The 12,682-nt window shown below is 53.6% G+C and overlaps 1 protein-coding gene across 1 annotated transcript in view; it reads right to left on the bottom strand.

Moving 5' to 3' along the window:
* Positions 1-12,682, bottom strand: part of ABCA13 (ATP binding cassette subfamily A member 13) — a gene marked incomplete at both ends in the record, with an annotated part of 337,321 nt that overhangs the window by 159,675 nt on the left and 164,964 nt on the right. Inside the window, 4 exons of the mRNA XM_080818179.1 lie at positions 1,010-1,206; positions 4,753-4,971; positions 7,761-7,941; positions 8,879-9,016. Coding sequence (XP_080674305.1) covers positions 1,010-1,206; positions 4,753-4,971; positions 7,761-7,941; positions 8,879-9,016 — 735 coding nt within the window. The remainder of the gene's footprint in view (positions 1-1,009; positions 1,207-4,752; positions 4,972-7,760; positions 7,942-8,878; positions 9,017-12,682) is intronic.

The raw sequence follows: 12,682 nt of genomic DNA, 5'->3' as shown, positions 1-12,682 counted from the left end.
TGCACCCAAGTCCGGTTTCCTTCCCCCTGCCGCTTCCTTCCAAATTTGGGTGTTTCTACGTGAAATACCTACGCCAAGCCTTCTTAGCTGTCAAGATCAGAGAAAGAGCCACAGGTGGGGTCAGTAACTGCCCGCCCAAAGCCTCAACTGGACAAATGGGACACGGGAAGGCCTAGCCCAGCACCCCCGGCCACCCAGGGCTCAGCGAGCTTCTGCTGGAGCCTTGCGCCATCCACACACCCACCCCTCCGTGCCGTGCTTCCCTCACCAAAGGAGAGGAGGCTCGTTCCACACGCCAGCTAGAACACCTGCTCTAACAACCTGGGATTCCAGAACGGCACCCAGTTCGGATGAATACGATTTCTACCGAAATCATATCTACCAAGCATTGGTCACAGTCGGTTTAGGAGATGAGACACAAAGTGGGCAAATCCTCGCAGACCAGAGACGTTATGGAACAGATGCACCTCGGGGCCCCAGTGGCTCTGTGTGTTAAGCTCCGACTCTTGGTTTCAGCTCAGGTCATGACTTTGGGGTCGTGGGATCGAGCCCTGAGTTGGGGTCCACACTCAGCATGGAGTCTGCTTGAAATTCTCTCTCTCCCTCTCCCTCTGCCCCTCCGCCAGCTTGAGAACATGCCCCCCCTCTTTCTGAGATAAATAAATACAAGTCTTTTTAAAAATAAAATAATAGGGGCCCCTGGGTGGCTCAGATGGTTAAGCCTCTGCCTTCGGCTCAGGTCATGATCTCAGGGTCCTGGGCTCGAACCCCACATCGGGCTCCCAGCTCCGCGGGGAGCTTGCTTCTCCCTCTACCCCTGCCTCTCCCCTTGCTGTGTTCTCTCTGTCTCTCTCTCAAACGAATAAACAAAATCTTTAAATAAATAAATAATAAAAATTAACAGATTGATCTATACCCTCTTTGTGACAATTCCTTCTTCCGTATAAGGTAATGTGTCCTTACGGGGCTTAACCTGGCTCCTTCCAGTGGAAGGACACCCCGTTCCTACCTTCACGGTACTTGAGGAGAATGTCCCAGATGCCACGGCGTGAGCAAGGGTCCACCCCGCTGGTCGGCTCGTCCAGAACCACGGTCCTGGATGTGCCAATGAAGGCAATGCCGATGGACAGCTTCCTCTTCATGCCTCCGGACAGGACGCGGGTCTGTTTGTGCTGATGCTGCGTTAACTCCACGTCCTGGAGAGTTCTGGAAGAAAAACAAAGCCCCCATTCTTCCCCCGAACACCGGAAAGCCTTGCGGCAGACTTCAGTCCACCGAAAAGGACCACTAACGGCCAAGCTCGGGTAGGCCATGGATACCCAGAGGAGCCTAGAAGCCACTCCCGCTCGTGAGCCTGCCACGGTGGCACGCACCTTCTTGAGGCTCAGGTGGAGTCTTGCCAACGGGCCCCGACTGAGGCCTGGACAGCAGCACCCACCAAGGGCTGTTTCTGGAAAATGCTCGTCTCCTCCTGGTGGAGAATATTCTCAAGGGCCCTGCATTTCCTCAGGATGCTGGGAGAAAGTGGGCTGGTTGGGGGCGAGTGGGGTCAGAGGGCGCGAGGCAGAGGCCCAGCTCCAGCACCCACCAAGGGACAGTCTGCAGAACCCCGGTGCGTCCAGCCCACATGCCCTATGCTGGCAGCCACCCGCCTTCCTGACGGAGAACTTCCTGGGAGATGCCGCCAGCAACGCACGGTTCCTCAGCTGCCGTTCTTGTGAAAGTCGGCCGCCGGCTCCTTCCCGGGGAGCGTCTGAGCAAGAGCCACTGGTCTCAGACACCCCGTGCAAGGAGGGCCTCCCCAGCCAGGCCTCGCCTCCTGTGGGCCACTCTTTGCTCCCAAATAAGCACCCCACTGTCCACTGTCAACTCCACAGACCCTCATCCCTGTCTTGGCCCTCTGACATCACCCCCGCCAGCAGCGGCCTCCCCAAGCCTTGCCCAGAGCACTCAGACCGAAGTCGATTCCCGCCCCCACCGAGCTGCGGGCGTCCTGCTCACTCCCGGATCGCCAACAGCCAGTCAGACATGAGGCTGGATGGGAGACGAATCAAGGCTTCCACAGAGTTGAGCGTCAAGAACCATCTGGTTCCAGAAAGTTCCAGAATCCTAGGCAAAGATTTGGGCGAAATCCCAAGGACTTCCTTGCCGGATCCCTAAATAAATGTGTCCTGTCCATTTCATTATTCACACACTTTCCGTCCTGGCCCAGGACGAGCTCATGGGACTTCCCAGGGCCTGACCCTCCTTGTGTCTGGTGCAAGTGTGACTCAGCATTTTCCATCGGGTGAATCTCAACCAAAATTTATACCAGTCACTTAGGCGCCTGCTTTTCAGGTGTTCCCATTGGAGACAACACCCAGGTTGGGAGGAGGGGACAAGTGGTTCATTTTCAGTAGACAACCTCTAGTCTAGGCCCTCTGTTCCCACGGCGACATGGTCACCCCCCCCAACCTTGGTGACCCCACTATAGCAGAGTTCCTGACTCCTAAAACCACCTCATCCACACCAACCAGAGATCAGTCGGCTGAGAAAACAAACAGAAACATCGAGCCAGTAAGAGATCAGATGACCTCAAGCATGTACATCCTAAGAACATCTTTATGGTAAGACTCAAACCCCTCCAATCTCTGTCAAGGCCTGAACCCCATCACACACACTCACAGCCAGCAGCACCCTGGACCTTGTCGTTTCGTGACCCCCCCCCCAAGGTCGATGCCAGCTCATCCTGGCCCCCAGCATCACTCAACCCCACCACACTCAGCTGCCCACTGTCCTCCACTCACCCCAGGCCCTCCCTCCCTTCCTCTGCGAGCGTGATATCCCCACGTTCTGCTCACCTCCTCCCATCGCCCCTGAGCGGGCTCTGCGCCCCTCGGCCCTCCCCTCTCCCCAGCACACAGGACAGCTCCCGGGCAGGTCACCCTCCTCTCCGCTTGCTCTGTATTTGAAACACCCGTCCTCTCCCCACATCACATTTCCATCTTGACACTGTCCCCCCTCTGCTCCCTCTCTCTCCACTGCCTCTTTAATGGACTCCAAGAACATCTTCCTCCCCATCATGTTCCTAAAACTGCTTCTATTTCCGGCTGCTCACCAACGACCTCCATGTCCTAAACCCACAAGCAGTTCCTCAGTCTTCATGGCCCTTGACCCCGAACAGCATCTGACGTGCTTGACCGTCCCTCCTCCCTCATGGACCTGTCTTCTCCTTCCCCACGGTCTCTCCTTCTCACCCCTGGCTGGTCCCACGCATCCCTCCATTGTCTTCACGTCCAAGTGCCCAGCGCTCAAGCCTCTGCCCTCCCTTGTCTACCCGCTCTCGGGACCTCAATGACCTACCACCAATGACCTACCACTGTCATGCTGGAGTCCCCCAGCACACCCCACAATGAAACCACATAACGTCATCTCCTCAACTAAAGTCCTCATAACATTCCCCTTTGGACTTCTCTTATCCCCTCTAGGCCAAATTAAGGGCAAAACAGTAGCGACCTGCCCTCCTGACAGACGATCTCTCTAAAGAGTCTTCTGGGGATGCCACCTCCCTTGGAACACAGGCTAACAGCCCTACGACATCGAGGGCCGGTCCCGGACCCAGTTCGGACTGTGCTGGCTCCCAATCCCTCGCTTTCAGCTTCCGCTCCCTCTAACTGAGAAGTGCTGTCCTAAAACATGACCTCACTCTGATTGCTTTTGTGCAAATTGGCTTCTTTGCTAAGTAACACACAGCAACTGGTAACTATTAGGGTCACCTACATCCAAAAAAAAAAAAAAAAAAAAAAAGATGAAGCCCAGACAGCGTTGTTAGGAACCTGACTTAAGCGCAGTCACAGAGTTTGCTGGGACCCAGCGTGGCCGCGGGAAGACGGCTGGACCCCCGCATCCCTGCAGCAGCACTGCACAGCTGTGAGCTGACGGGGACGAGTGCCAGGACGGCGGCCGTGTAGAGGGAGGGACTGGGCAGCGAGTCATTTCACCTGCCCGGCTCGGTTTCCAGTAATACCACCAAAGTCATAAGCCACCATGTGGGTTCTCATGGGCCCTGTTCACAGCGGTCTCTGCCCCCAGTCTCTCCCAGCGCTGTGCACGCCGCTCTGGGGTCACAGGATAAGCCTACCAGAGCCGAGGCTGGTCGTCCCCCCGCCCCCGCCCATGCGCACCTGCTTGTGTGAGGAAGTTCGACCCCTCCTCAGGACCGCTTGGGCTCCTGGCAGCCTGTTCTCAGCCCACCCCCCATTCTGTCATCTCCCGAGCCCCAGACACAAACCTTCCACGTGCAGACCGAGCCACACATTCCCACCTGTGCCCCCCACCTCCCCCCAGAGGACAGACCAAGTCCCATTCAGAGTCTTGCCTGAGAACCTTCTCTGAAACCCAGTGCTGGCGGCGGTGTCCTGACTCCACAGGTAAGAGCGATTTGCCAGTTCAGGGGGAGCCCGGCTGGCTCAGTCGGTTAGGCGACCGACTCTTGGTTTCAGCTCGAGTCGTGATCTCAGGGTTATGGGATCAAGCCCCGTGTCGGGCTCCCTGCTCAGCATGAAACCTGCTTGGGATTCTGTCTCTTTCTGCCACTATTCCCATCCTACCCTGCCTGTGCTCCCTCTCTCTCTAAAAAAAAAACCATTTGCTAGGGTTTTCTTCTCATAAATAAAGACACCAAAGATGTTTTTAAAGCCTCTCTTTCTTCCTACACCCACCACCACCTTACAGGGCAGAGGGCAGGAGGACGAAGACCCGGCAGGTCCTGACCTGTCGACTTGCTGACTCAGCTCCTTCCAGGTCCACTGTGGAGCCTTTACGGAGGCAAAGAGCAGCAGGTGCTCGCGGACGGTGAGGTTGTCGAACAGGACCCCCTGCTGCGGACACACGCCCAGCTCCTTTCTGATGGAGGACAAGTCTGTCTGCAGGTTCCTGCCGTTGATGATGATGGTTCCAGAGGTGGGAGCGTAGAGTCCCGTCAGCATGGATCTGCCAGAGAAAAGAAATCAGCAGAGGACGGAGGCAGCGGCTGCTTCCAAGGCCAGCAACCCGGGCCTCCCCAGGGCGACCTCCCCCCGGCCTGCTGTCCACCCCGCGGGACGTTGGCTGGCTTCATCTTGGAAACGTGGGCTTATGACAACGTTTACACTCCCCTCAATATGCTGATCAGAGACAGTTCCAGTGCGTGGGAGTTTAAAATTATAAATCCAGCTCCGTTTTACAGATAAGGAAACCAGCTCAAGAAAGGCGTGTTTGGGGCGTTTGGGGGACTCGGTCGTTAAGCGTCTGCCTTCAGCTCAGATCACGATCCCAGGGTCCCGGGATCCAGTCCTGCATCTGGCTCCCTGCTCAGCGGGGAGTCAGCTTCTCCCTCAACTGGCCCTCTTTGGAAGCTCGCTGGTCCGAACCGACCTAAGGAAGCTGGGGAACCCCGTCATCTCAGAGCACTTACTATTTAGGTTTGAGACTGTTTTCACGTTTCTAAGAAATTATACATACACCCACCACAGCATGTAGCAAATCCCTAAGTACTCCCGCAAGAGACGGGGAAACATGTGTCCGCAGACGGTCACAGCCGCTGGAGATGCGCTCACCCACCACCCACACCAGGAGTAAGGACAAGCACCCTGTGGCCTCTACAGAGCCCAGGGCCGGGCGGTCAGCCGTGGACGCATCACCACCACCAGGAAGCCCCCAGGCATCAGTGCGATGAAATAAGCCAGACTGGATTCCATTTACATGACATTCTAGAAAAGGCAGCCTCCTTTACAGCGACAAACCTCCGATCTGTGGTCACTTGGGGGTCAGGGTTGAGGGGGCACAGGAAAGCACCAAGAGGGGGAAACATGCTCTGTTTCACCACCATGATGGTCACTGGTGCGTGAGTCAAACCAGGGTTGGAGCTCAGCATACTGCCCAGAGCGACTCAGACACGTCCCAGACGGGCCCCCTAAGGAACGCATGCGGGGACCTCGAAACTTGAAGAAACTCCAAATTTAAGTCTAATTGTTCTGCTGAACGCTTTAAGAAATGTGAGCTCGCCAGAGCACGGTGTGGGAGGCCAGCTTTCAGAGTCGTTCCGTTGTGCCACGGAATGCTTACTCCCACCCGAAAACACCACAAAACATACTCAGTGGCCTCTCCACCTCCGTTCAGCATCCACGCCAAAAGGAAAACTTTCCTTTTTTTTTTTCCCCTTTTTGATTTCCCTCCTAGTTGAGATTTCTGAAGCTTTCTGCATGTTATTTTGCTACTTTTCTCAAGAAGTTCAAAGGAGGGTAAGTCAATCAGAGAAAGACAATGATCATATGATCTCACCCCTATGTGGAATTTGAGAAACAAAACTGATGAACACAGGGGAAGGGGAAGACAGATAACATATGCGGACCTCCGAGAGGGAGGCAAACTATAAGAGAATCTTAACTGTAGGGAACATGCTAAGGGCTGCTGGAGGGGAGGTGGGGGAGGGGTGGAGAAATCGAGTGGCGGGCACGAAGGAGGCCACGATGGAATGAGCACGGGGTGTTAAATGCAACTGATCAATCACTGACCTCTACCTCTGAAACCAATAATGCACTCTATGTTAATTGATTGAATTTAAATAAAATATAATAAATCTTTTTTTTTTTTTTTTTTTTTTAAAGAAGCTCAAAGTAGTGGTGCCTGGGTGGCTCAGTGAGTTGAGCCTCTGACTCTTGATTTTGGCTCGGGTCATGGTCTCAGGGTCCTGGGATCCAGCCCTGCATCGGGCTCCCTGCTCAGCGGGGAGCCTGCTTCTCCCTCTCCCTCTGCTCCCCTTACTTACACTCTCAATCTCTCTCAAATAAATAACTAAAATCTTAAAAAAAAAAAAAAAAGGAGTTTGAAGCATATGGTCCTTTTCATTGTCTAGCTAAGCATGCTTTAGTCCTACTGAAAAAGAACAGAGAAACGGGTTTATTCGCAGGACAAGTTCGACAATGGCCGTGGTCTAACCTAAATGACCTCGGACTGCTTTGTGAGCCCTCCACTTTTAAGCTCTTTATTCCTGTGGGATCCTGTGATTGGATTCTTTAAACAAATCTGGAGCCAATGAACCCCGAACCAAAAGTCAAGCCTTCACAAAAAAAAAACAAAAAACAAAACAAACAAAAAAAACAAACCAAAAAAAAAAAAAAAAACACAACCACACAAAGAGCAGAACATGAAAGAAAAATTACTCAGGCGATTTAAACATTTGCAGACATCGTGCCAAATTTCATCTTCCCGGATACGCGAGCAAAATTCAACGTAGCGTAGGACGGTGAGAAGTGTCCTTGGGCTCCCAAAGACTGAAGTAAAACCATGGCGCATTACTTGCTGGGAATAAAAGAATTAGGGATAAGACCCCAGCCCCCCCCCCGCCCCCACCATGTAACGGTCCACCCAGAGCACAGAGCGGCTCGGGAGAGGGGCCCGGTCCTCTGTCTCAAAACAGAAATGAAGGAAAACAAATCTGATCTCAGCTGAATGGAGACTGTTCTTTTTTTTTTTTTTAATTTTACATTTGCATTTTTTTTTAAAGATTTTGTTTATTTCTTTGACAGACAGAGATCACAAGTAGGCAGAGAGGCAGGCAGAGAGAGAGGAGAAAGCAGGCTCTCCATGGAGCAGAGAGCCGACGCGGGGCTCGAACCCAGGACCCTGAGATCATGACCTGAGCGGAAGGCAGAGGCTTTAACCCACGGAGCCCCCGCAGGCGCCCCGAACTGAGACTGTTATTAAAAGTCCGTGTGCGACGAGGATGAAAAGGGACTCACATGACGGTGGTTTTCCCGGCGCCGTTGGTCCCCAGCAGGGCAGTGATCTGGTCTCTGTGGAAGGTGAGGGTCAGGTCCCGGACGGCTGCCTTGTGCGGCTCGTACTCCTTGGTCACGGACACCAGGGCGACGCCCAGGGGGCCTCCCCCAGGCTTTCCCTCCCCGTTCTGCAGTGCGGACCCTGAGAAGAGAAGAGACAGACTCTTCCTGGCGGACCCCACGAACCCCCAGGGTAATGCTCACGCGTGCCAGTCCAGGGGCCTGCCTTGGACTTGAGCTGTAGCTCTGGGAAACACACACAGCAACTCAAAACCCTTCCTTACCAAAAGCAAAAATTAGATTAACAGCAAAACTTAAATGAAATGGCTGGTGGCAGGGGCGCCTGGGGGACTCAGTCGGTTAAGCCTCTGCCTTTGGCTCAGGTCATGATCTCAGGGTCCTGGGATCGAGTTCCGCATCGGGCTCCCTGCTCAGCGGGGAGCCTGCTTCTCCCTCTGCCTCTGCCTGCCACTCCCCCTGCTTGAGCTCGCTCTGTCTCTCAAATAAATAAATAAAAATCTTAAAAAAAAAAAAACATCGCAATGTTGATTGTGGTATTGACTATCATGATAGGAGCTTGTGTATCTACAGACTGTCCCCGAAGTCTTGCTTTCATGGACCAGCAGGTGTAAGTGACACACAGAGGGACAGAGGGATGGGGGTCCTGCCCTGTCTCCCTGGCCACACTCTCCTCGCTTATAAGGGGCAGCGATGGTCTTGCTCTCATGACAATGTTGGAGACACTAGCATTGGCCATGTCTACAGCCCGCAGCCCTGGGCAACTGCCCCCCTTTGCTTGAGTTCCTCACACACATTCATGCTGGACCCAGCACACAGAGAGGCTGCAAACAGCAGGTGGGGGGTAACACCCCAGGGCTGTGGCCCCCAGGCTCAGCATCATCAGGGAATTCTCTCCGGCCACTTGGCCCCCAGCTATGCTTCTGAGCCCAAGACCGGCCCCAGCCAGGCGACAGCCACGGAAGGTGTACACAGTTACAGAGCCTCCACCCAGATGAAAAGCAGAAGCAAAACCTGCCAGAACGGAAGACATCTATCTAATACCGCTACCCCTCACAGACCTTTATTATCAAAGTGCTCGTTGATGAAGGACAGGTCAGAACCAGGCGCCTGTGGTGTTTTTGCCACTAAACCCCACAAATTCTTCCAATATGACGCGGTAAAGGGAAAATACCACGGTTTCCTTAAGCCGAAATTTCCTAAAAAATAAGACACAGTTAAAATCGGTAGACTTCTTGTTTTCTACTTGGAAGATTCTGTACGAGAATGTCTTCGCTAATTAATACGCAATGTTATTCCATGTTAAACTGTTGAAGGCACATCCCACATATGACCCAGGGACAATCCAGGGGATGGGGTGTTAGCCGTGTGGGGAGTCCCCACGCTCTGTCTTCAGCCTGACCCATGCCCGCCTCCCCCAAGTGTTCGGTGAACAGGCAGGAAATTATTAAGAATAAAAGTAGCATTGAACGATTGCTGAATGTTCCCCAGAGGAAAGCTCGCCCAGCCCCACTGCCCCATTACGGAGCTGTCACTCTCTTGTCCCGTCTTTGATGTTTGCATGGTTCCTAGACACAGATTAACAGCATGAAGGAATTAATCCATTAAAATACTGACAAAGAAGAACACATAATGCAACATTTCCATATGAAACATCGACATTCTTCAAACGTACTCTCCAAATTCATTCCGGCCCACTTAATAGTCACTTTGCCCTCATTATATGTTGAAATGAAAGTGGATTTAATTATTAACACCTCTCAATTTTCTTTAACACATCCATTCTAGCCTAAATTCGATGCGTGTTCCAAATTCTCCAAGTGATCGAAGAGATAAAGGCCTATGTGAAGACTGTTTTGACACTTGGACCCTCCCGCCAAGGGGAGGTGGGTGACCTCATCCTGTCTAAGCCAAAGATTCAGAGACGTGATCCCAAAGCAGAACAGGCAAGTGAAGGAGGGTGCGGGGCTGGTATCTGGTCCAGTGGTCACTTCTGGTATGAGTTGAGCTGAGTCCCCCAAAATTCATGTTGCAATCCTAACCCCAAGGGGCTCAGAATGGGGCAGTATTTGGAGAAAGGCTTTCAAGAGATAATTAAGGTTCAGTGAAGTTGCTGGGTCAGCCCTCATCCGATCTGGTGCCCTTATGGGAAGAGATTAGGACACAAACAGGGAGTGTGGACAGATCAACAGGACACGGGGAGAAGGAGGGAGACCTCGGAGGAACCAGCATGTACATGCCTGGATCTTGGACCTCCTCCAGACTCCAGGACAGGAGAGACTGGACTTCTCTTGGTTAAGCCATGCAGCCCGAGTCATCACACCCGCCCCAGAATCATGCAACAAGCAGGCAGAATGTTCTCCAAGACTCTAGCAAACAACTAACTACCCGTACCCAGTAAGAGGCAAGCAGCCCACGGATAACTATATCCTCCACATGCTCTCCCTTCCGACCCTGCCCAGGAGCCCCCCTGTGTTCATTCACATGGGCCTGCGACCACGCAGTGTGGGGGTCTATGACCACCTCTCCCTCCCAGGGGGAAGGACACAGGCTGCAGCAGCCCCGCGGTACAAGCCTCTCTGAACACAGCAGTGACAATACTCCGACGCCCTCGATCCAAACAAGACGGGAGACGTGCATGGGAATGGAAGGCGGAGCCCCTGCCCGGGGCGTGCATGCTGAGTTTGCAGAAGTAAGAGAAGAGACGCCGACGGAGGGAGCAGGACACTCTTCCACCAGAGCTGGTGGCCATTCCGGCCCCCGCATCAAGCCGCCGTCTTCTGCTGAGGGACCCTGTTCCCTGACCTTCGGTCACTGTCCTTGACAGCGTCCTTGTGAGTGGGCGCCACCTGCTGGATGGGCAAGTGGGCGACAGATCCACCTGCCCTCGGTGGGGGCCCATCAGAGTCTGCACGAGCAGGGGCAAAGGGGGCACCTAGACACATGGACGGGAGTTCAACGACCCCCGAACCATCCCCAGGAGGCCCACGGAGACCTGACCTGGGGTCATGGCTGCAGGGACGGGAAGGACGGGAGACACGGGAGGGGCCTTTTGAAATTAGAAACAAATTGAATATTAACGGCCAGTTTGCTAATGAAGCCATCCCAGCTCTAATCTGTTTGCACTTTTAAAATCCTGCTAATTAATCTATTAATGTAAATGGACGGGGGTGGGGGGCGGCAGGCTGCCAAATCCGCTAGCAGGGAGGTCACTCATCTCCGACGCTGTCCTCGGCTCTTTGCTGTTGCTTGTAAATCCAAACGTGTTTTATGTGCACTCCATGAGCACAGGCTTCCCGCTCACATTACCATATGTAGTTGGGCACATTAATATATGCAAAGGCCCTGCGCTTCTCCGGAGCTCTTCTCCGCCCGGGGAAGCTGCCTGCTGGCTTGCACGGGGCAGGAAACTCATTAGCATGGCCCCCCAAAACCTGACAGTGATAAAAGCAGAAGTCAATGAAACTAGACAGATCGAGCGAAATCAAATTTAATTGGAAGCACATAAAGAAGAGTTTATGAAACGAAAAGACTTGGAAGGACCAGATGTCTGCCGGGGAGCTCTGCGCAGGCGCGGGGATCTGCACCTGACCTTGAACCTGGCGGGCCAGGAGGCCAGGCCTCCGGCTCAGACGCCAGGGTGAGAGAGGCAGGGGTCTGGACCCACCCCATTACTCTACGGACAAGACAGACAGAAGGATGCGGAGAGCAACAGCGAAACTGTTGCTTCCCAGCCCCGGCTGGGGAGGCCTTGCTGCCCACCACAGACTCGCAAGCTACTCTCAGCTTGCTGAGACCTTGCAGAGGGGTTCTGGAGATGTGGGAGGGAGGGGGGACTTTTGGCTGGCACAGCGAATGGGTGTTTTCAATTGTAGGTTTTATTATTATTCAGGCATGGGGAGGCTGAGAGATCAGGAAACCAGCCTTTGAAAGGATGGTTTGCTATTCAGGTCCCAGGAGGAGAGGGCACCGGTGGGAGGGGGGGGGGAGGGGGGGCACGCAGGGAAGCACCAGGTCCGTCAGGAGGCTCAGGGAGAGGGCAGTGAAGGCTAGACCCTTTACTGTACTTTCTGGGGAAGGAGCACCTGAAGCAGAGTCAGCAGGCTCTGGGGCACAGTGGCTGTCCCAGTTACTGGGTCCCTGGCCCTGGGGCCATGAGGGTAGGGGACAGGAGAGCCTATAGAGGGGGTGGCAGGCTGTAGCTCTGGACTGCTGGCTTTGCAGATGAAAAGGGAGCTCACAAGCAAATCCTTTACTGTCTCTAGGAATGGCTAGCCCTTGGGGGACAGTCCCTCCAGAGTCCCTGAGGCTCCAAGTTGTCAGAGTCTCAGATACACAAAAGATGAAAAGGCAGGTTAATAAATGGGGAGGTAGCACAGGTGGCCTTTAGGGTGCTGGCATCTGGGGTGGTGGGTGTCCTTCAAAGGCCAGAACAATCCAGCCCAACAAAAAATTGCCCTTGACCTGCCTTTCGTGAGGCTCCTCCCACATAGCCATGCAAGTGTAAAGCCCCTTCTAGGGGTACCTGGGGGGCTCAGTGGGTTAAGCACCTGCCTTCGGCTTAGGTCATGATCCCGGGTTCCTGGGGTCAAGTCCACACTGGGCTCCCTGCTCAGCGGGGAGTCTGCTTCTCCCTCTGCTTCTGCCCAACGCTCATGCTCTCTCTCTCTCTCTCTTTCTCTCTCTCTCTCTCAAATAAATAAATAAATAAAATCTTTAAAAGAAAAAAAAATTAAAGAGAAGCGCCTTCTAGCAAGTCGAGCCTAGGACCTCTGAAACCAAAGCTCGTGGCTAGTTTTAATACATGCTGAATTTTCCAGAAAAGCAACCACCTTGCAAACCACTGAAAAATTATAGTCTGGTAC

The sequence above is a fragment of the Martes martes genome (assembly GCF_963455335.1).
Source record: "Martes martes genome assembly, chromosome: 11".
Classification (NCBI taxonomy): domain Eukaryota; kingdom Metazoa; phylum Chordata; class Mammalia; order Carnivora; family Mustelidae; genus Martes; species Martes martes.
This window is presented reverse-complemented; position numbering and strand designations above follow the sequence as displayed.